This window comes from Nycticebus coucang, chromosome 18, assembly GCF_027406575.1.
Source record: "Nycticebus coucang isolate mNycCou1 chromosome 18, mNycCou1.pri, whole genome shotgun sequence".
NCBI classification, from domain to species: domain Eukaryota; kingdom Metazoa; phylum Chordata; class Mammalia; order Primates; family Lorisidae; genus Nycticebus; species Nycticebus coucang.
The window spans coordinates 27,589,620-27,613,853 of record NC_069797.1 but is presented as its reverse complement, the minus strand read 5'-3'; the positions used below and the strand labels follow the sequence as shown (position 1 = coordinate 27,613,853).

General features: G+C 38.8%; 2 protein-coding genes across 2 annotated transcripts; both read right to left on the bottom strand.

Annotated features, from left to right (window-relative positions):
• Positions 1–3,612: 3,612 nt before the first annotated feature.
• On the bottom strand, positions 3,613–4,756 carry LOC128571062 (olfactory receptor 1G1-like). The gene is given in 2 exon segments (XM_053570736.1): positions 3,613–4,109; positions 4,112–4,756. Coding segments are annotated over 2 exon segments (1,053 nt in total). The 5' UTR covers positions 4,668–4,756.
• A 17,147-nt stretch (positions 4,757–21,903) lies between these two features.
• LOC128570622 (olfactory receptor 1A1) lies at positions 21,904–22,833 on the bottom strand. Its single transcript, XM_053569972.1, has one exon. It carries the CDS (start codon positions 22,831–22,833, stop codon positions 21,904–21,906), a length of 930 nt encoding a protein of 309 aa, XP_053425947.1.
• Between the last annotated feature and the right edge of the window lie 1,401 nt (positions 22,834–24,234).

Genomic DNA, 24,234 nt, shown 5'->3' with positions numbered 1-24,234 from the left:
CTTATGGAAATGATATTTTTAATATTCACAAATCTGAATTAGTCCATAAATGGGACAGTAATCTTTCATCAAACTATGGCATTAGGTGTATTAGCATATCTTACATGCTAAAATTATATCAAACATGTAACTGTGTTGTTACAAAATATACATATGAAACAGTAATAAGTAATTTAAGTTAAAAAATAGAATTAATATTGGTGTCTATTAACTTAAACAGTGAAAGATAAATGTCAATGAATTTGGAGAGAATTTGGGGTGATGTCAACTTTTGTATTTTAAATTAAGTTGGTAAATTTTACCGTTAAGTACCTAGTAAGCAATATTTGAAAGGTAGATTGAAATCTTCCTTGCGTATAAGTCCCAGCAGGTAGGCAATCCCACATTAAACTCCTCAGTGTTCTCCAAAAGAGTAAGTTAAGCAGTGTCCCTTCTAGGTTCATAGGCAGGCAATAGTTCATTCTTTCTTGGCAGGCAGCTCCTGAGAGTGAATTCACACTGTAGTAGCTGAACTTTCAGTTTGACAAAGACTCCTGCAGGCCAGTTCTCTGTGGCGCCTAGGACCTCTTTCCTTCCTGTAGTTTTCTAGAATAACTACAGAATATGCTGAGAATGCAGCATCCTGAGATAAGGAAACACTAGATGGAACAGCCCAGACTCTTTTCCAGTCCCCTATAGAAACCGTATGTCCTTCAACAATTTAGCTCAGTGGTTCATGTGACTCCCAGGGTATAAATCCCAGGGTGGGATGCTTTCCAGGGTCCCTTAGCAGTGGTGCCAGTGGGGCACGTGGAGATGAGACTTCCCGGACAACTTTTCTGAGCTTTTAGGGATGTCTCTAAATGAATCCTAGGCTTCGGTTGTTTTTACTGCCTATGTGTAAGTAATAAACCCACTTTGTGTAATTTTTTGTCTGTGTGGTACAGACAGTCCCTGAGTTACAAACATCCAACTTATGTATAACTAGCACTTACAAAGGGAGGCTATCACAGTAAGTCTCCAAATTACAAACATCTGACTGACATACCACTTGCACTTATGAACAGAGGCTATTGTAGGTAGGAGCTCAGTGTATCTGTTCCAACTCACGTACAAATTCAACTTTTTTTTTTTTTTTTGGGACAGAGTCTCACTATGTTGCCCTTGTAGAGTGCCATAGCGTCAGAGTTCACAGCAACCTCAAACGCTTGGGCTTAAGTGATTCTCTTGCCTCAGCCTCCCAAATAGCTGGGACTACCGGTGCCTGCCACAATGCCCGGCTATTTTTTTGTTGTAGTTGTCATTGTTGTTTAGCAGGCCCAGGCTGGTGTATGTGGCCGGTGCCCTAACCTCTGAGCTAAGGTTGCCAAGCCACAAATTCAACTTTAGAACGAACCTACTGCACCTATATCATTCATAACCCAGGGATTGCCTGTATTCTGTCACGCTGGACGCAGACGAGTTGGTAGCCAGTGTGGAGTGAACCTGTTTCACAGTGACCACCGCCATGGTTTATCTTTATTGAAAATATGCTATAGATGAGGAATTAGCCCTTTACATGCATTCATGTACATCTCATTAATCACAAAGAATGCTTTACATGTAGTATCATATCTAAACTTACTGAAGGGTAGTTTTACTTGCTTTCAAAGGTTAAATAATTTCCCAGGCTTAAAAGTGGCAAAACTGATATTGAACGTGCTTCACAGTCTATGCCAAGTGATTTTCAATCGGTGTGCAGCAGCATACTAGTGTGCCAGGAGAGGGTCTTACGTGTGGCATGATAAATTTTAGATAATTAAATAATGATTAATTAAATTATTTTTGAAAGAAGTTCAAAGTACAGTAAGTATATTCTCTTTTTCACTTTTTTTTTTGACTGACATAATTTACGTGTGCTATGGAAGTTTAACTATAGGTTCAAGTATGCCATGAGAGAGATAAAAAACATTGAAAAACACTGCTGTATGCTGCAGCCATACTACCTTCTATTGTCAGGGGATAGTGTAACAGGGAGCAGGTGAGCTAGTTATCAACAATTGGCCACTACGGCAGAAGGTACTATCTATAGCAATTACAACCTGTGGCAGCATACAACCAGATACCTAAAGGTAAACAGAAAATAAGAATGAAAAATAGCACCAAGTGGTGACATTTTATTTTCCTATAGAAACTTATTGGTTAGAACTATAAATTATTGTGCAGAGTCTTGCTACAACTTTTTTTTTTTTTGTAGAGACAGAGTCTCACTTTATGGCCCTTGGTAGAGTGCTGTGGCCTCACACAGCTCACAGCAACCTCCAACTCCTGGGCTTCAGCGATTCTCTTGCCTCAGCCTCCCGAGTAGCTGGGACTACAGGCGCCCACCACAACGCCCGGCTATTTTTTGGTTGCATTTTGGCCGGGGCCGGGTTTGAACCCGCCACCCTCGGTATATGGGGCCAGCGCCTTACGGACTGAGCCACAGGCGTCGCCCTTTGCTACAACTTTTACTAACAAAGCTTTCTGAGTCATTTTTGGTAACCATCCACAATAGCCAATGTGTTCTGAAAATATTGGCCTGAGTTAATCTTGGGAGAAATATAGAAGTGTGGGCTAAATGTGAATCATGTAGGTTATGAACTTGTGACAGTGGGTCCGCATGCTAGGAAAAATAGTTTGAACTTCATTCTGTAGGTAGTAGAAAGCCACTTGACATTTCTAATGGTGATATAACAATATTTTAGGAAGATTAATCCGATTGGGATGCACAGAGTGAAGGACTGTGGATAGACGGGGTGGATAGGTGAGCAGCAAGTAGGAGGGGTTTGTAATCAGTCAGGTAGGAGATTATGAAGTGTCCATATAAGCCATTCTTTCCTGCTCCTCACTTTATTATTGTAACCATTCCACTGGGGCTCAGCATGTGTTAATGGAGCCAGGCATTATGCAAGTGGCAAGCATTGGGGCTGCAAAGTTGATGGGCTTGGAAAAAGTTTCCCCAAAGACAAAAAAGGAGCGTTCATGTGAAATTTAAAGTGATAGGAAAATTTGGGGTCTTGGATGCTTGGTAAAACATTGCAGTGAGTCTGTCTAAAAATTCTATCTCTATTAAGCACTTCCTAGACCCACTTCTTAGTCGTTGAGCATGAAGGCTTCACAGACATGGTCAGTATCAGCAGCAGAAACACTATTGGTAGGGATCCAACTTCTCAAGATCATAGTGATGTTGGGAGAAAGGTTGTCTTTTATTTTTATTCTTGACCACATATCTGTACAACGTCCCAACCTGATATTCTCTTATTTTGGTCATGAGTAGCCCTATGTGGTTTTAAAAGTATTAATATTTAATAACAATACTATTAAATAATAAAGGATGAAATGTATTCTTCATGATTAATATACTATAAATCTAGATGGCTATAGTTTAGAACATAATAATGGTAAGAACTTAACCTAATGATACTGAATGATACTGACCTGATGGTAGCTTTGTTCTGATGCAGTCCTGTAGCATATGCATGAATATTTCAGGTTCAGATCATAGGTACTGGAAATGAGGGCTCTAATTTCTCTTCCTCTTCTATTCCTCACATTTAGTGTGGTGAACATAGATGGATGGAGACTCCTATGTTGGATGTCAAGTCACTATTGCTAAAGGAAATGAGTTTTCTTAACACCAATTAGCTTTTTCAGGGAAGACTTCATGTCTCGGTTCCTCAAACTATAGATAAAGGGATTCAACATTGGGGTTACAACTGTGTACATCACTGATGCAACTGTGCCCTTTTGTGCTGAGCGGGTAGAGGAGGGGCTGAAATAAACACAAAATGACGTCCCAAAGAAGAGAGACACCACAGAGAGATGAGAACTGCAGGTGGAAAAGGCTTTTCGCTTCCCTTGAACCGAGGGGATCTTCAGGATGGTTGAGAAAATGTACGTGTAAGAGATAATCAGACAAAGCACGCAAACCAGGCCTGTGAGACCCCCAATGATGAAGATCACCAGCTCATTGATGAATGGATCTGTGCAGGCGAGACTCAGGAGGGGATTGATGTCACAGAAGAAGTGTGGGATCTTGTGGTCTGCACAGAAGGACAGGCTGTTCATCAGGAGCGTGTGTAGAAGGGAGTGGAGGGCATTCACGATCAGCATGTAGACACTAGGAAGACGCAGAGCCCAGGGCTCATGACCAGGATGTAATGGAGTGGGTGGCATATGGCCATGTAGCGGTCATAGGCCATGACAGCCAAGAGGAACGCCTCCAGCATCGCAAACAACATGAAAAAATATAGCTGTAATAGACACCCTGAGTAAGAGATGACCTGATTCTGGATCCATATATTTGCCAGCATCTTGGGGACTGTAGTGGACACAAAGCAGGCATCTGCAAGAGAGAGATTGGCCAGGAAGAAGTACATGGGGGTGTGAAGTTGAGCATCAGTGATGATGGCTAGAATAATGAGGAGGTTGCCTGCCACACTGATCAAGTATAGGGACAGGAAGAGCCCAAAGAGGACCTTCTGCTGCTCCAGCTTCTCAGAGAACCCCAGAAGGAAAAATTCTGAGATGCCTGTTAGGTTTTTCCATCCCATTTTTCTGTAAGAAGAAAGTTGGGTTAATTGAAAGAAGTTGATAAAGCCTGGATTGTGAACTTTGAAAATTGCACAATATTTCAATGTTGATCTTCTAATGTAAGGTTGAATCATATGAAATCTCTAATATTTGACTGTCTGGGACCAGGAAAAAATGGCTATTTCATATGGTCCAACTGAATATTTGCAAATGTCTGTGCTTAGTTCTATGGTAAACCATATCTTTGTTTGCAAGTGAGAAGAGGTTTGTTATTTTATTACATAAATGCTAATCAAATACATACATTCTGGGGCTAGGCTGGAGGTGTTTGTTGGCCCTGATCTTGTGGTGTTCATGTAGAGGCTATGAGATTCACAGAACCCAGGATTTCATAGATCAAATGAGCCTCTTTCCCCAATACTACAAGAAGCATGGCAACTGAAAATGGGTTTTGGAATTGGTAAATCATGTCTACTGTGGAAATTATCGCTGCTATCTACACAGCTGTCCGTGGAAACCTGGGCATCATTATTGACTCATTTTTCTTCCTTTGCATTTCTACATCCAAATAACCACTAACACCTGGTAATTTTACTTTCTCAACATAGCTAAAACTTACCTGCTTCTCCCGGTTTACTTGTTACTCTAAGTCCCAGTTGCCACTATCATCATTTAGAACACTATGGTTTCTCACTTATATTTGGGCAATTGTTTTTCCTGCCTCTAGTTGTGCCCATGTGCCACCCAGTCTCCTCACTATAGAAAGAATGAGATCTCTAAAAATCAAATTTGATTTTGTCATTCCACCTGAAAAATCCTACAGGGCCTCTGCAATACTCTCAGTGTAAACTCCAAACTTCTCAATATGTCCCGAAGGCCCCAATCTTAATGTTACATCTATTACAGACACCCCCAGTTCCTCATGGAACTCCCTCCTTCCCTTCTCATCTATGCACCAAATATACTTTCCATTATTGAAAAGATCCAGACACTCTCTCACCTTTAGGCTTTTGCTCATGTTCTTTTCTGAGGCTGAAATAGTCTTTCCAATTCTACTCATCAGACTAGTCAAACTTCAGGTCTCACCTTAGACGCCATTTCTTCTAGGAAGCTTTTTCCAACTCATCTTCTCACAGGAAACTCATGTTTGTGACCTTCTGGATGCTGTGCCTCCCTCATCACAACACACACCACCCTGGACTGTGTCTGTTTACTGACAAGTGTCCTCTGTTCTGCTGTGAGCACCACCAGGAGATGGCAGAGAAGCTGCCTAATTTGTTCAGCTTTGCAAACTAGCATTAGCCCTGAGCCTGGTACAACATAGATGCTCAGTTAGAATTTATTATGTGACTAAATAAAGAATTTAAAAGGATGGAGAGAATGAAAGGCAGTTTGTAGAGATAACATCAGGCAAAGAGAAAAGCCGTTTTATTAGTAGTTTCAGACATAGATTTGAGTTAACAGAGTCCTGGTGACAGGACTATGTAAGATACATTACAGTTACAGAGACAAATGCCTTACGTTAAATTCTTGGAATGGAACTGAATGGGTCTCCTTTAATCAGCTGAGGAATTAACCAGTAGAATCAGTTTTCCCCTGGGTGACCTTTTTCCTCCTAAGCGTACCCTGTGAATTCATAAGCCTTAGTTACACTCACGAAAATTGCTAGCACCTTACATCTTATTCTTTCGTTGACAGTGAACATGTTTCACCAAACTATCTTTCTCTTGGGTTCCCCTATGTGCTTCTCTCCTTATTAAAAAAATTCATCAGGGAAAAAACATAAAACCCAGAAGCAGAGCACAGTGTTCACCAGACTTTGGTTTGCTAAAGGTGGCAAAGAGAGTGTGAGCAAATAATGCTGGAACTAGCTGGTTACGTCTTGGGAAAATGTACTTCAATACGCATCTCACATCCATGAACAAATTTCAGATAGTTAAAGCATTTTTCTTAAATTAGAGAAAGGGTCTCTCTCTGTCACCTAGGAGGCAGCAGTGCAGTGGCATCATCAGACCTCCCTGTATCCTTGAACTCCTGGGCTCAAACCATCCTCCCGCCTCAGCCTTCCCAGTAGCTAGGACTACAGTCACATGCCCCCAGGCCTGGCTAATTTTTAAATTCTTTGTAGAGGTGGGGGTCTTGATATGTTGCCCAGGCTGGTCTTGAACTCTTGGGCTCAAGTGATCTTCATGCCTCAGCCTTCCAAGAAGCTGGGATTACAGGCATGGTTCACTGCACTCAGTGGTTAAAGCATTATATCTACAGATATGACTATAAAGCAACCAGGAGAAAATACAGCACATTAGTTATTTAATGTTAGGACAAGATTGGCGTCCGCGTCTCTATGTAAAAAACAATGAAAGAGGGCGGCACCTGTGCCTCAGTGATTAGGGCGCCGGCCCCTTATGCCGAGGGTGGCGGGTTCAAACCCAGCCCCTGCCAAATTACAACAACAACAAAAAAAAAATAGCCGGGCGTTGTGGCGGGTGCTGGTAGTCCCAGCTGCTTGGGAGGCTGAGGCAAGAGAATCATGTAAGCCCACGAGTTAAAGGTTGCTGTGAGCCAAGTGACATCACGGCAATCTACCCCAGGGCGTACAGCGAGACTCTTGTCTCCACAAAAAAAAAACCAAAAAAATATGTCAACCGGTCTATGAAACTAGTGTATGATGCCCCATGATCATATCAATGTACACAGCTATAATTTAATAAAAAATAAAAATACTATTAAAAAAACAATGAAAGAAACAATAAAAGAAAGGAATACATTGGATTGATTAAATTAAAAACTTTTAAAGAAAAAGATCATACGCAAAGTAGAAAGACAAGCAAAAAAGTGGGAAGCTATTTTCCACATTTATCAAAGAAAGAATTAATAGTCTTAAAAGAATTACTTTTAATTAAAAGAAAAGGATATCTCTCCCTGCCTTCATAGAAAAATACATAAATAATCCCCAACGCTCAACTCACATCCAGCCAGTGGCATCACCACCCTGGATCCAGCCTCAATGGCTTAATTCCAAGGTCCCTGCTCTGTCTGTCCTCCCATGTGGGTCTCCTTTAATCACCAGATTTTCTTTGCTAGCAATTGAAATCTCCAAGGCCTCCTGCTTGTCTCTGCAGTCCTCATACCCCTTAGAGCTCTAGGTGAAGTGGGTGGCTCATGGGGCTCAGCACCGTATGTGTAGCTGCATCTGCCCCATTCACCTGATGCCTCGGTGAGCACAATCACTCCTGCTACCGCCTGACCGTCACAGCTTGTGCTTCCCCCACTTCCTGGAGCTGACCCTCGCTTCTCTCACTCAGGGCAGGCCTCCCATTGACTTAGGCAGATCGAAAAGGGCTCAGACTCTTCCCCCTCCTTAATCTTACCTCTTGACACATCTGGCTTAGCAGAGACAGAAACCTCAGCTCCAATTTCCCCTCCACTTTCCCTCTTAAACCCCTAGTCACTGAGCAGGGGTCTTGTTTCCTCCTTTCTTCTTCCTTTGGCTACAGTATAGTCTCAACTTTTAGGCACCTCTTGCCTGACAAATACTCAGCCCTGCATCCAACTACAGAAGGTAGTTGGCAGAAAAAACTGTATTAAAATTATAATCACGTTTTACTTCTGCAATTGCAAGAGGTGCTCAAATGTGACTTACAGTCATCTTTTGTATTTGGTATATACTGAATATTACATGTTTATAGTGTTTTCCTTTCTGTGATTAAGTAAATGAGGTGAAAGCTATGTTAATTAGTAGGATGTAAGCACTCCAATTTGTACAAATAATCACCACATTGAATCCCACAAAGGCATAAATGTATTCATGATCTACGTATATATGACTTCATAAAAAAAATGTGTACACATTTTTTGGCACCCTCTGTATAAAACTCAGTCCATTGTCTTTCTTGTTTTTCATGTGGGGCCAGTAGACATTTCCCCAGGCTTGTTAAGAACTATAACGCCCGGCGGTGCCTGTGGCTCAGTGAGTAGGGCGCCGGCCCCATATGCCGAAGGTGGTGGGTTCAGACCCAGCCCTGGCCAAACTGCAAAAAAAAAAAAAAAACTATAATGCCTACAACTTAAAACAAAATCATTCTTATATTATCTATGTACTGTTTTAGAAGACAAAAACTTTCTCTGATATATTTATTACCATTTTTGGTGAACTTAACTTGGATGACTTTGAATCCAGGTTCAAGTTTGAAAATGGAAATAAGATTTAGAGAACTTCTGTTCTCCATGCACGTGCTCTGATAAAGAAATATCCAGGGAGGAAAAAAGTAAAAGTTATAAGGTACAAGTGTCTGGATCTTTTAACAGAGGGAGTAAGCATGTGGTGGGGGTGGGAGTAGTGGAGTGATCAGGATATAATCATATTCCCATAGTCATCCCAAATATAAACATTTAAATCCCACTCTCCAAAATAATGCATTATATTGGTTAATATGTTCATTAAAAATTTCTGGAAGAATAAGCAGTAAAACAGTAACAGTGGTTACCTATTAGAGGTGTGGGGTTGGGTGGATGAGAGCTGGGAAAGGGAAATTTTTGTATGTGCTTTCAGCACATTTTGAAGTTTGAATTATGTGGATGTACTCCTTATTGAAAAATAAATTAATCAAGGAAGGCTTACCCCCTAATCAAACCATGGGCTCAAAAAATGTATAAAATGGAAGAAAATGCCGAATAATATAGCTTGTCTTTCATGAATCCTATGTACTCAATTTTGATATGAGGACAATTAATGACAATTAAGGTTATGGGGGGGAGGAAAAGCAGAAAGAGGGATGGAGGGAGGGGGGTGGGACCTTGGTGTGTGTCACACTTTATGGGGACAAGACATGATTGCAAGAGGGACTTTACCTAACAATTGCAATCAGTGTAACCTGGCTTATTGTACCCTCAATGAATCCCCAACAATAAAAAAAAAAAAAAAAAAATATATATATATATATATATACATATAGCTTGTCTTTGATGAAGATTCCATAAACAACCAAGAAACTTGTATGTTGGAGCTACCTCCTGACGCCTTACTCCTGTGTGCGGGCACAAGTGTGTGTGTCCTCTGTTGTGTGTGCATGTGTGTCTCCTGCAGAGGCTGCAGGCTGGGTGAGAGGGTTCCTCATGGGATGATTTGGGAGTATGATTATATCCTAACCACTCCAGTCCCCCCACAACATTTGATTCCTGCACTCCATTCCCTGTATATCACGATGACTCTCCTCATCTGTAAGATTCTAGGGATCTGTTTCTTTGCCCTTTTTGGCCACTAAAGTGGTGTAATATATCATAGAGCAGTTTTTGAGAGGTGAACTCCCAACTCACCAAAGCCTGGGGCTGGCAGAGAAAGGGGAAGGAAAAGAAACAAAACAGAGCCGTGCGTCTTGCTCTCCCAGGCCTTACCTGGCTGTGCTTGCCGGTTGCGGGGGCTGTCACGTCAGGCTTCTGTCTGCCTCACATGGTCTCTCCTGCTGTGGATGGTGAGAAGAACGTGGCCAAAACTTCTTTTAAAGACACCAAAAGGAAAATTGCTTCGTACCCTGGATGTGTTAAATGAGGATTCTTTTGATCACTGCATCTGCTTGAATTTCTCTGTTTGTCTCATAGTATTTGAGAACCCCTTATTTCTGTCTGTTCTGAGTGTAAATGCTGAAATCTTCAGGTCAAGTTAGGATCCTGCCAGTATGCTATTGCGGGAAGCTGCAGTCACAGAACACTACAGAGAGCCTAATAAACACATCCCACCCCTTTTCTACTTATTTAAAAATTTTCTATTAGTAATGCCTGACTGTTTTCCTTGTTCACAGAGACCATGAGAAATGAATTCTTATAATTTCATCAGCACCCTCGGAAGTAGGGTTCTGCTATTCTTAGCTGCAGGTTGCACCAATCTTAAGGTCTGTTAAATCAAAGATAATTAATTCTGTGAGATCCGCAAAACTCAAAAGGGTTGAGAATTCAGTGCTGTGTCCCTGTGGTGAGCTGTTCCAAGAGAGGCTAAGGCTTTGGGGACCTGTCCATGACACCTCTGTGGTCCCTGAAGGATTCCAGCATTCCAAACTCACCAGCAAAGGAGCTAAGTAAGCCTTGGTTGCTTTATTTAGCCTTGTGTTATTATTTTTTTTTCTATGACTTTTCAGGGTGGTGCAGCTAGAGGCTGCAGTACCATTAAAAAAGGCCAGATGATGCAAACTGCTGCTGGGTTGGAGAGGATCTTGCCATCTGTTCTTCTTCTAGACAAGATAATACTAGATAGCTATGTTGATACTATGTTGGTATAGCATTGCTTCCCCCCATACTATTTTTAGTTTTTTGGACTGGGGAGAGCAGAGATAAGAAGTTGGACATCCCTAAACATGGCAGGTGCCACCAACCTGTATCCCATTCTTGCAGATGTTGCACGAACAGATCTATGGTGCAGGTGGAGGCTTTCTCCTGTAGGTATGGCCACATAATAGATCATCCTCACTTGGTTCATCTGATCAGGGGACACAGAATAAAGAAGCACAGAATATAAAGCACACGGACATATTGGTTATTTTTGGCATTTCTTTGGGACAGTGGAAAATTCGTTGCATTCTAGAAATGCTGTCATGTTATACCTTTAAATCGGGAATAATGGTTTAAATTTATTATTCTGTTGGATTGAACAAAAGAACCACGACCTAACTCTCTGCTAAAATAAATCTACTTTATTTTTTTCTGCCATGAGCAAAAGGAAAAGAGCAAGCTAATTCTTTAAGAGAAAAAGAAAAGAAAATGTAGTAACACACTGGGATCCTATTCAGCCATAAAAAAAATGAAATATGTCATTTGCAATAACATGGGTAAATCTGGAGGACATTATGTCAGGGAAATAAGCCAGGCACAGAAGGACAGATACTGCATGATCTCACTCACATGGGGAATCTAAAAAAATTGATCTCATAGAAGTAGAGAGTAGAATTATGGTTAACTGCGACTAGGGTTATTGGGGAGATATTGGCCAAAGGATATAACATTTCAGTTATATAGGAGGAATAGGTTCAAGAGATCTAATGCACAGCATGGTGGCTATAGTTAATAGATTGCATTCTTGAAAAATTCTAGGAGAGTGGGTACAAAGTGTTCTCACCAGAAAAACGATAACCATGTGAGGTAACGCACATGTCAATTAGTTAGATTTAGTCACTGAACGAAGTATATATACTTCAAAACATCATGATACCCATGATAAGTAAATACAATTTTACCTGTTAATTAAAAAGAAATCACCACTATTCTCAACACAAATGTCTTTCCCTGGGAAACTGTCAAGCTTATAGTAGCAGATACAAGTTTCCAAGTTTTTAAAATTTGAAAGCTTAAATTTTATCACTGCTGAAAAATTCTGTCACTTGTTTTGGTTGAAGTCACAGATTCAGTTGTATTATTTCAATGAATGTCTGCCCAAAATCCAAGCATGAATAACCATTGTCCTTCGCTGTCATTTAATGTAAAATGGCATTCTATGAAAAAAGTGGCTGGTTTAGGTTGCAACTCACTCATGTGCTATTCCTTGAGACAGCAATTATATTTTGGCTGTAGCAGAGATGCCTTATGTGAACTTCACACTGAGTACTCATATTAAAAAAGCTATGTATTTAAGGATCAAAATGTAATAAAAGTAATTCTTCCTGCTTCATCAAGGACTTTTTGAAGTCCTCTATCCTTAAGGGTAGAGTGCTGTGGGATCCTAGCTCCCTTTAGTAGAGACAGAGGTCTTGCTCTTGCTCAGACTGGTCTCAAACTCCTGAGCTCAAGAGATCCACATGCCTAAGCCTCCCAGAGTAGGATTACAGGTGTGAGTCACTGTGCTGGGCCATCAAGCACCTTTTTAAATGAAACTGGCCTTAAAATAAAAAAAATTACTGCAAGTATGTGATGTGAAACATACCACTGCCTTGATTCAGGGTAAGGACCTAGTAGTTTTGCCCATTATTGCTTTTTCATTATCAATGTAATTTTGACATGAAGAAAAACAGCAAATAATGCTCTAGCGTTATTAGCAAATAGTTTTCATGTCAGTGACCTCTGGAAAGAGTCTCAGGAAGTGAGTGATCTGTGGTCCACACTTTGAAAACTGCTATTACTGAGAATGATGAACGTTATGAAAATGGAGCCCTTAACACTGTGGTAGCACCTAAGAGAGGAACAGAGAAAGGGCAGTCAGAGAGGACTTCATGAAGAATATGATGCCTGAACTGAATTACAAAGGACAATTATTTGGTTGGAGATGAGTGAGAGGAAAAGGTCAAAAAGGGATTGCTAAATACTGAAGGCCAGATGGAAAAAGGCCCTGGGTCAATTAAAGCATTGCCTGTTTGGGGAACCACAATTCATTCTGCAGTGCTGAAGCAGGAATGGCAGAATGTAATTCTGAAGGATGGAGGAGACCTGAACAGATGTTATGCAGTGGAGAGACAGGATAAGATTGGGATTTTGGAATGATCGCACTGGGACCATGTGTTGATAAGTTGATGTATGTAGTGAGGGCCCAGATGAAAGCTGTGGCCCTGCAGATGGAGAAGAGAGAAAGATGCAGAAAAATAGAGGGGGAACAATCCATAGAAATTGGTACCTAATGGGTGGGACAGGTGAGGGAGAGCAAGGAGTGCCTATGATGATGTCTAAAGTCTAGGAGTAATTTTATTGGTTAGTTTGGAAGACCAAAGTTGTGCTGAATTTTTTTTTATTATATTTACTTGAACTTCTTTTTTAATTTCAAAATATTCATGTGGTACAAATGTTTTTGATAACATGTCTTGAGTTAGGGCTATAAATGTGGCCCAAATAAGTGTTTGCCGTATCCGTTAGGTGGGTTTTTGGCTCTGCTCTTCCTCCCCTCTCCCTCTTTGATTTCCAATGACTTTTGCTTTTCTCTGTCCATATGGTGCTCATAGGTTAGTTCCACTTTATTAGAAAGTACATATGGTGTTTGTTTTTACATTCTTGAGATACTTTGGAAGGAACTGGAGCTTCCTTCCAAACTGCTGCAAAAGGCATTAATTCATCCTTTTAAATGGCTGAGTTGTAGTAATCCATGGTACACATATACCACATTTTGTTAATCTACTTATGAATTTGTTCCACATTTTTGCAATCATGAATTGTGCTGCAATAAACATTCGAGTGCAGGTGTCTTTTCGATAAAATGTCTTCTTTTCTTTTGGTTAGGTACCCAGTAACGTGATTGCTGAATTGAATGGTAAATCTACTTTCAGTTCTTTGACAAATCTCCATACTGTTTTCCATAGGAGTTGTACTAATCTGCAGTCCCACCAACAGTGTCTAAGCATTCCTTTTTCTCTGCATCCATGCCAGTGTCTATTTTGTTTTTTGATTTTTTAAAATAAAAGCCATTCTAACTGGGGCAAGGTGATATCTAATTGTGATTTTAATTTGCATTTCCCCGATGATTAGTGATGCTGAGTATTTTTTATGTGATTTCTGGCCATTTTCTTGCCTTTTGCCTACCTTTTTTTTTTTTTTTTTGAGACAGAGAATTACTATGTCGCCCTGGGTAGAGTGCCGTGCATTACAGGTCACAGCAACCTCAAACTCTTGGGCTTAAGTGATTCTCTTGCCTCAGCCTCCCAAGTAGCTGGGACTACAGGCACCTGCCACAATGCCTGGCTATTTTTTGTTGCAGTTGTCATTGTTATTTAGCTGGCCTGGGCCGAGCTTGAACCCGCCACCCTTGGTGTATGTGGCTGGCACCATGCTATGGGTGCCAAACCATTGCCTACTTTTTAATAAGTTTTTTTTTTTTTGTGCCGATTTCTTTGAGCTTTTGCAGATTCTGGATATTAGCCCTTTATCAGATATATAGATTATGAATATTATCTCCCATCCTTTACGTTGTCTATTTGCTCTGTTGATTATTTCCTTAGCTGCACAGAGCTTTTTAATTGAATCAAGTTCCATTTATTTATTGCTTCTGTAATTGCCATTGGGGTCTTAGTCATAAATTCTTTGCCTAGACTGTTATCTATTAGAATAGTTTTTACTGATTTTCTTATAGAATTCTTATGGTTTCATGCCTTGCATTTAAGTCTTTAATCTATCTTGAATTAATTTTTGTAAATGATAAGAGACAGGGGTCCTATTTCATTCTTCTGCCTGTGGCTGTCCATTTTTCCTAGCACCATTTATTGAATAGGACTTTTCCTTCCCAGTGTATGTTGTTGGTTGTAGGTAGATGATTTTATATTTGGGTTCTCTGTTCTGTTCCATTGGTCTATATCTCCATTGTTGTACCAATACCATGCTGCTTTGGTTACTGTAGTGTTGAAGTTTGGTAATGTGATGCCTCTAGTTTTGTTCTTTTTGATTAAGATTATTTGGCTATTTGGGCTTTTTTAGGATTCCAAACAAAGCATAGAATTATTTTCTCTAGATCTATGAAATATGACTTTGGTATTTTATTTATTTATTTATTTTAATTAAATCATAGCTGTGTACATTAATGTGATCATGGGGCACCATACACTGGTTTTATAGACCGTTTGTTTACATGGATGACTTTGGTATTTTGATGGAGATTGCATCGAGTCTGTATGTCACTTTGGGCAATATGGACATTTTAACAATGTTGATTCTATTGATCCATGGGCATGATATGTTTCTCCATTAGTTGGTGTCTTCTGCAGTTACTTTCATCAGTGTTTCATAGTTCTCTTTGTAGAGATCTTTCACTTCTTTGGTTAAGTATATTTCTAAGTGGCTATTGTGAATGTTATTGAGTCTTTGATTTGAATTTCCAGTTAACAGTTATTGGCATATACTGATTTATGTACATTGATTCTGTAACTTGGGACTTTTTTGAATTTATTTATCAATACCAGGAGTCTCTTGGTGGTGCCTGTGGGATTTTCTAGATACAGAATCATAGTGTCAGAAAAAGCTATGGTTTGACCTCCTCTTTCCTGATATGGATACCTTTTCTTTCTCTTGCCTGATTGCTCTGCCTAGAACTTCCAGTACTGTGTTGAATAGAAGTGATGAGAATGGGCATCTTTGTCTTGTTCCAGTTATTAGGGGGAATGCTTTTAACTTTTCCCCATGTATGGGGAAGTTTTGGCTGTTGATCTGTCATATGTAATATAATTTTGAGACATGTTCCTTCTATGCCTAGTTTGTTGAGAGTTTTTATTATAAAAGTGTGCTGAATGCTGTTGAATGCTTTTTTTGCATCTATTTAGATGATCATGTGGTCTTTATTTTTATTTGTTTATGATTTTATTTGGTAAATCAAATTTATTGTGATGTATGTTGAGCCTTTCTTACATCCCTGGAATGATGCCCAGTTGGTCATGATGGATTATTATTTTTTTGTGTGTGTATTGTTGAATTTGTTTGCTAGTATTTCATTGAGGATATTTGCAAGCATATATAGAAGGGATATTGGTCTGTAGTTTTCTTCTTATGTTGTGTTCTTTCCTGGCTTTGGTATCAAGGTGATACTAGGTTTGTAGAATGAGTTAGGGAGGATTCCCTCTTTCTCAATGTCATGAAATAGTTTCTGCAGTATGGGTACCAGTTTTTCTGTGTAGGTCTGGTAGAATTTGACTGTGAATCCATCTGACCTGGGGCTTTTTTTTTTTTTTTGGAAGATTTTTTTTTTAGTACTGCTTCAATCTCACTGCTCACTACTGGTCTGTTCAGGAATTCTACTTCTTCCTGATTGAGTCTTGGGAGGTTCTATGTTTCCAGGAATTTATCCATTTTCTCTATACTTTCTAGTTTATTGTATAGAGATTTTTGTAGTACTCATAGATGATGTTTTGTATTTTTGTGGTATCAGTTGTAACAGCACCTGTTCCATTTCTGATTGAGCTTATTTGGGTCCTTTCTCTTTAATTCCTGGTTAATCTATTAAGAGGTCTATCAATTTCATTTACCTTTTCAAAGAACCAACTTTTTGTTTCACTGAATTTTCATGTTATTTGTTTTTCTTTTCTTTTCTTTCTTTCTTTTTTTTTTTTTTGCAGTTTTTGGCCGGGGCTGGCTTTGAACCTGCCACCTCCAGCATATGGGGCTGGCGCCCTACTCCTTTGCATGTTATTTGTTTTTCATTTCATTTAGTTTGGCTCTGACTTTTGTTATATTATTTATTTATTTTTGCTGGTATTGGGTTTGGTGTGCTCTTTCTTTTCTAGTTCCTTGTGATGTGAAATTAAGTTGTTAACTTGTGATATTTCTGACTTTTGCCTGTGGACAGTTAAGGTTATGAATTTTCCCCTTCAGTTTTTTTTTTTTTTTGTTAATGAGTCCCATAGATTTTGGTATTTTTTGTTTCTTTTGTTCAGTTTATATGAGCTCATGATTCCCACCTCTGCCAGAGCCCATCCATTAACATGGCTAGAATGTCCTCTCTGCTTGTCAAATTTCTAGCCATGTTTCCTGCAGTGCACACACCTAAATTTCCTTGGATATCTCCTTTATTATTTTGTATTCCCTCTATGACCATCTGTATAGTCAGAAGAAGGTCATTGGGCATGAGGAAAACTGGGCTCAAATACCTGTATTTGCGTCTTTCTAATTGAAAGATCTGAAATAAGTTATTTCATTTCTCAGAGATATGACTTTCTTATCTGTGAAGGAGGGCTATTACTGTCTACGATACAGGACCATTTTGAACATTAAGAGACAATAATACATGTGGTAAAACAGCTGCTTGCATACATATGTGTATTTGATACTTAATGAAACGGCTGCTTTCTCTAAACCTACATGGCATGCTTTGAACTTTCTTTGTAGTAGCACCTATCACTTTCTTCCTTGTTTTCTTTTTTTCAAAAACAAATCTTTGAATGCCCACTCAATAGCACTGTGACAATGAACTGTCATGTATCTTTACTGATATTTTTTTTTTTTTTTGGCCGGGGCTGGGTTTGAACCCGCCACCTCCGGCATGTGGGACCGGCGCCCTACCCGCTGAGCCACAGGTGCCGCCCATCTTTACTGATATTTTTAATAAATAGGAGACAGTCACATAGTTTGACTTCAGGAAACATTCAGCCTAGATTGCACAAGTGTCTTTCTTCTAACATTAGAATCCTCCTTCTCCATCATGACCCCCTTTCTTGAAATCTAGTCGTTCTATAAATCTCTTTAATGATTTCATCTACTTCTGTAACTTTATTTGTCAGGTTCTCTCTGATCTTTTCTCTGTTTATATTGCTCCAGAGTGTCATATCTTCATTCTACTTTTTAATTTATACTACCATAAGAGTCAAAGGAACCCTTAAAAACATTCCTCTTTCATGTTTACATGGATGGAGCTGGAACATATTCTTCTTAGTAAAGTATCTCAAGAATGGAAGAAAAAGTACCCAATGTACTCAGCCCTACTATGAAACTAATTTAGAGCTTTCACATGAAAGCTATAACCCAGTTACAACCTAAGAATAGGGGGAAGGGGGAAAGGGAGGGGCGGGAGGGGGCAGGTGGGTAGAGGGAGAGGGATTGATGGGATTATACCTGTGGTGCATCGTACAAGGTTATATGCGAAATTTAGTAAATGTGGAATGTAAATGTCTTAGCACAATAATTAAGAAAATGCCAGGAAGGTTATGTTAACCATTGTGATAAAAATGTGTCAAACGGTCTGTGAAACTAGTGTATGATGCCCCACGATCATATCAATGTACACAGCTATGATTTAATAAAAAAAATAAAAATTCCCCAAATGGAAGTAATTTTTCTGAAGTTACTCTCTTGTTGAAGCTCATTCTTAGAACAGCCTCCTTACTTAACTAACATCTTTCATAAAAATTACTACATTGCCTTGTTTCTATTTCCAATTACCTTTTCATCTAGATCCTATGTTTACATCTTCATTCTCTCTTCTCTAGATTGCTTTAAGAGATGTCTACCTGAATTTCTCATCAGTCCCTCCCCCTCCTTCCTTACTGTTCTCTGTCTACCCAATTCTTGATTTAAGGTAAACTCTCATCTTTGTTTCATGCAGTGTTTGTAGGTCTATCTATCTGTCTATCTCTCTATCATCATTTCATAAACACCCTTGGACTCACCACCCAGTCTGAAAATTAGGACTATAGTAGTAACCTGCAATATCTAACTATATAATATCTGACTTTTATTTCCCTATTTATTACTCTTGTTTTTCTCTCATCCTGAATCCTGTGGTCGTATTTCTTTTGTTTTTGTTTTGAATGCACTTTTATGCCATCTATATATATTCCCCAAATGTGTATTTTTTGGTTGTTTTAATTGTTTATAATCTTATAAAAAGGGTATCAATAATCATCTTTTGGAATTTACATTTTTTAAACTTAATAGTATATTGCTAAATCCAACCAAGTTTTAGTATGTCTATATGGGCTTTCAGAATGAAAGAAATTTCCCTACCTTTAGTGACTGATCCAAATTACCAAGGATATTGTGTTGTTGCTGCACAATGGGGGTCAAGGAGGCCTCTCTGGAACTACCTGGGGTGCTTCTTAGTATTTCCATGCCCAGTGGGGGAAAAAAGCTAATAAAAGCTATATCAACCTAAAAATAAAACAAAAAAACCCAGTAGTATTGAGGAGTCAAACCCCTGAAAAATGAAAGTTTATGTCACCTGTCCAAGTGTGGACCAAGTGTCAGCTGTTTGTCAGCTTTGCTCAGAGATTTGAGTATCAGATATGTGGTCATCCCTCCTCACAACTCTTAGATTCTGGTAACATGACTTTTCTTTGCCTTTTTTTTTTTTTTATTAAATCATAGCTGTGTACATTAATGCAGTCATGGGGTACAATGTGCTGATTTTATATACAATTTGAAATATTTTCATCAAACTGATTAACATAGCCTTCACAGCATTTTTTAGTTACTGTGTTAAGATATTTATATTCTACACTTAGTAAACTTCACATGTACCCTTGCAAGATGCATTGTAGGTGTGGTCCCACCAATTACCCTTCCTCCACCCATCCTCCCTCCTCTCCTCTCCTTTCTTTCCCCACTTACCTTTTTATTCCCTTAGTCCTCGTGGAAGTAACTTAGTCCTTCGGTTTATATACTCTGAGTGACCTTAACAGCCATCTTTTTCTTTGTTAGTTTCCTTTAGGATACATCTATGTGTCTAATTTCTTGTATTAAATCTTCTTGGTTTAAATATGTGTAAGAGGGACTCTACCTAACAAATTCAATTGTTGTGACCTGAGTGTACCCTCATATTAACCTTAAATAAAACAAATAAATATGCCATCTGTGATTTCTGTTTCCTGAATGAATACCAAATGGCCCTAATTGACGTGCCAGCTATATAGCCTTTTCCAGTCTTAGTCAATCTGAGGGATCAGTAAATGAAGTAATTTAAATTAAAGTGTTACCATTGCTACAGGACATGTTGGACAGAATTGAAAGAAGATGGTTGAGACAATGACCTGACATGCAGGTGGAATGATCTTTATTCATTTATTTTTTTAAATTAAATTAAATTTATTTATTTTATTATATCATAGTTGTGTACATTAATGTGATCATGGGGCATCATACACTGGTTTTATATACCATTTGACATATTTTCATCAATTTGAAGTTAAAGCTATAGACATACTCATAGATTTTTATGGTTATTACAGGTAATATGTGTAGAATAGCAAAGAAATAATATAAGTTTGGTCCAGCAGGTAGGTGGTATGGAATTCTCTTGAGTCTGCATTTCTTCAGCTCTTATTCAATAGTATCCTCTTTGGTGCTTATTATTTCACTATGGGAATTGTCTGATATATTGCATTCCATTTGAGTTTAGTTATGACAGCATAATTAACCTTGTTTAAACATAACATTGTAGGATTAATTTATTCATTTAATATACTTTTACTATTTGCTAGTAGTGTTCTAACTGCTGAAGGCACAGCAGTGAACAAGACAGATCCCAAACCTTTATACCTGGGTGTGGAGAGATAGACAAGAAATCAATTTATGTAACATTTTCATAACCTTGGAAAATGAAATACCTTTATTCTCTCAATTTGGTCATTCACTCACACAGTTTTATATTCATTTGTAATAAAATATTTTTTGGTTAAAAAGAACATAATTGTGATAGTTCTCATTCTTGATGTTTTAGGGTCCTAGACACCATTAAAAAGTCACTACTGTCTTTTTCCATTATCCATGGAAAAATTCTTGGCAATGTGAATTATCTACGGAAAATAATTTTATATTTTTAATGGCAATTAAAATACATAGATGATAAAATAACTAACACACTGTTTTAAGGTACACTTATCCCACCTCTTCAAAATATTATCCAATTTGGAAATATGAGATTTATGAATAATCGTTTATGCTATTAATATTTTGAAGAAGTTTCATAATGGTCTCATAAATAGGATCAAATCATAGATAGTGGAGTTTCTTAGTGGTTATTTAGTGACCTGCTGGATTATCTATGTGGGGGAATATCACCTACATAATAAGGACTGGTCACCAGATCAAAATCTCATATTCCCTGGGCCATGCTGGAGAAACGTGGTCACATTATTTTTGATACTGATATGTTTCTTTATTTATTATATGGCACTCAATCTTTATAATCACTAGAACTTTATTTCATGTTATAATGAATTAAACCAACACTTTTTTATATCAATTAAATCAGAATATTTATTCCTTTAAACTTCAACAAACCTATTGATAACTGTCATTTTAGTAAGATTTTAGAGAGAGTTATATTATCTTGGGATAATTAACTATGAAATAAACATAAAAATATTCCCTCAGGCAGTTTATTTAAAGGTTTTAAGGATGGGTAAATAATGTCCAGTCTGATTATCCCTAATTATTATCAGATTACTTTTCAGAGACTAATTGTTTCATTCAATCATTCTCTCCACCAGTATTTATTTGATGCAGTTCGTGATTGAGATTGTGAAGGTACAGTTATGTGTTAAGATATCTCCTATCCTTAGAGGCTTATAAGCCTAGTGGGAGTGATTAAACATACAGTCAAATAAAAACTCACATGTGAATAGTGGTTTATAGACTTTAGAGCAGAAGCTAGAGTGGTCCCCACTCCCTATGGCACTTGCTCAGGAAGTTATTATTATTCCTAATATGTGGATGTGGAAGTTGAGGCTCATACCCTCCCAACTTTACTCTGATAGTCAGTAGCATGTGTGGGACGTGAACACAATGCTGCCCCTCTGCCAAGGAGCTAAAATATGTTGAAAGTGACAAATTCAATAAGGTGTCTCATCAAACTATTATATAATTTCTGAGAAAGGAGTTTCAGGATGGAAAGATCAAAGGTGGATTCATGTAGGGTAATGACATTGGAGCTGGATTTCCAACTGTATCCTAATTGGTGACTGTGGTATCCAATGTATGATCTCACATGGGTTATGTGGAGATTCTCTTGCTGAAGAGTTTCCTCAGGGCAGCCTTCATGTCCTGATTTCTGAGACTATAAATGAAAGGATTTAACATTGGGGTCACTGCCATGTACATCACAGTTAGCACTGCATCTTTTAGGCTGTAACTGGTCAGAGGGCGGAAATACATGCCCATGACTGTCCCATAATACAATGAAACAACTGTGAGGTGAGAACCACAGGTGGAGAAAGCTTTGAGAACACCCTTAGTGGATGGAACCTGCAAGACTGTGGAAAAGACACGAATATAAGAGATAATGATGAACAATAAGGGAATAGAGAAAACACCAACCCCTAGATACATCATCTTCACATTAAAGTGGATGTCAGAACAGGACAGCTTGAGCAAAGGGGTAATGTCACAGTAGAAGTTGGCCACCACCTGGTTGCCACAGAAAGATAGACTAGCTGTAAGCAGAGTGTGGGGCAGGGAATTGGCATTCCCAACCACCCAAGACCCAACAACTAACAGAACACAAGTCTTCGGACTCACAATTGTTGTGTAGTGAAGTGGGCGGCTGATGGCCACAGCACGATCATATGCCATGGCAGCCAGAATATAGCTGTCTGTGTTACCCAAGGCTATCATGAAATACATCTGTGTTAGGCATCCCCCAAAGGAGATGGATTTGCTGCCCAAGAGATGGTTGACCAGCATCTTAGGGATGGTTACAGATGAGAAGAAGATGTCAACTAAAGAGAGGTTGGCAAGGAAAAAATACATAGGGTTGTGAAGGCGAATGTCAGAAAGAATAGCCAAGATGATGAGCAGGTTTCCAGTCAATGTGATGGGGTAAATGAACAGGAAAAGGATGAAGAAGAAATCTTCCTGCTTCTGCTGATCTGTAACTCCCAGGAGAATAAATTCCAGGGTAGAGGATTGGTTTTCTTCCCTCATGGCTTCTTCAGCATGAAAGGAAGAGGAATCTAGAATTATTAGTGCATTTATAATATGTAGTCATCCTTCTTATCTATTACTTCTGACTCAATCGATCGGCTGTCTCTACCCCTGGACCCACTACGTACAGAGATATCCAATACTTTAGGGAAGAAATTAAGGAGAAAGTCCTGTTGCTCAAAGGGAATGATGATTTGTCATTCATACTGCATGGTCATGTCTAAGAAGTGAGCAATCTGTGAATCAGTGTGCCCATATTCCCTGATCCCAGCACCACTACTCATTTAATACATCATTTAATAAATTGTTAAATTTCATTTTCCCTAGTCTAGACATTTTTCTAGGCCTCATGGAGAAATCATAAGTACATGAACAATATAGTTATCCATTCATCCAACATATAAGACATAATCTCTCTTCTCAAGGACTTAAAATTCAATGGAGGAGTCAGAAACATACACTAATTTTATTACACACCCGAAAGAATGGGCAGCATTTTGAAATTTTTGACAAAATACTCCAGTGCAAAGGGTTTATTGGTGAAAGGACCAGCACAGAAATTAGAAATTATTCCATTGAACAAACTCAGAATGTTCTCAGAGCCCAGGAGGTAATGGTGTCTACTTGGGAAGATTGTTTCACAAGAAACATTGGTTCTACCAATGTTCTACCAAAACAAGCTTAGTGGATTTTCTTTCCAGGTCTCTATTTTCAAAGTAAACTTTCACTACTTCCTTTAATAGATTTTGTCTTCTTGGAAAAATCCTCAAATATATGTAATCACAATGCTTTTCTTTTCAGTCTTCTCTTTTTTTTTGTGGGGGACAGAGTCTCACTTTGTCACTCCCAGTAGAGTGCCCTGGTGTCATAGCTATAGGAAGCAACCTCTAACTCTTGGGCTCAAGTGATTCGCTTGCCTCAGCCTCTTGAGTAGCTGGGACTACAGGCACCCGCCACAATGCCTGGCTATTTTTAATATGGGGTCTCGCTCTTGCTTAGGCTAGTCTCGAACTCATGAGCTCAGGTGATCCACCCACCTTGGCCTCCCAAAGTGTTGGGATTATAGGTGTGAGCCACTGCACCTGGCTCTCTCTTTCTGTTCTTAATTATTTCTTTTGGTGACTCATGCAACTGCATAGCAGCTTCAACAACTGGTCAGTAAAGTCTCAGGTTTGTATCTGTAGGCTTGATCTCTTTTCCCCATATTTCCACATTCAGGCATCCTGCCAACATGTCTGAACAAACAGCACACACTGCATATTCAACATGAGATGATTGCAAAAATTTCTCTTGTGGGGGAAATAAGGTCTTGTTTATTTTCATATACTCTAGATTATTGTAGAGATTGGTTCATTGTATGCACCAATGAGTCTTTACTCAATATTTCTTGAGTCAAATCCA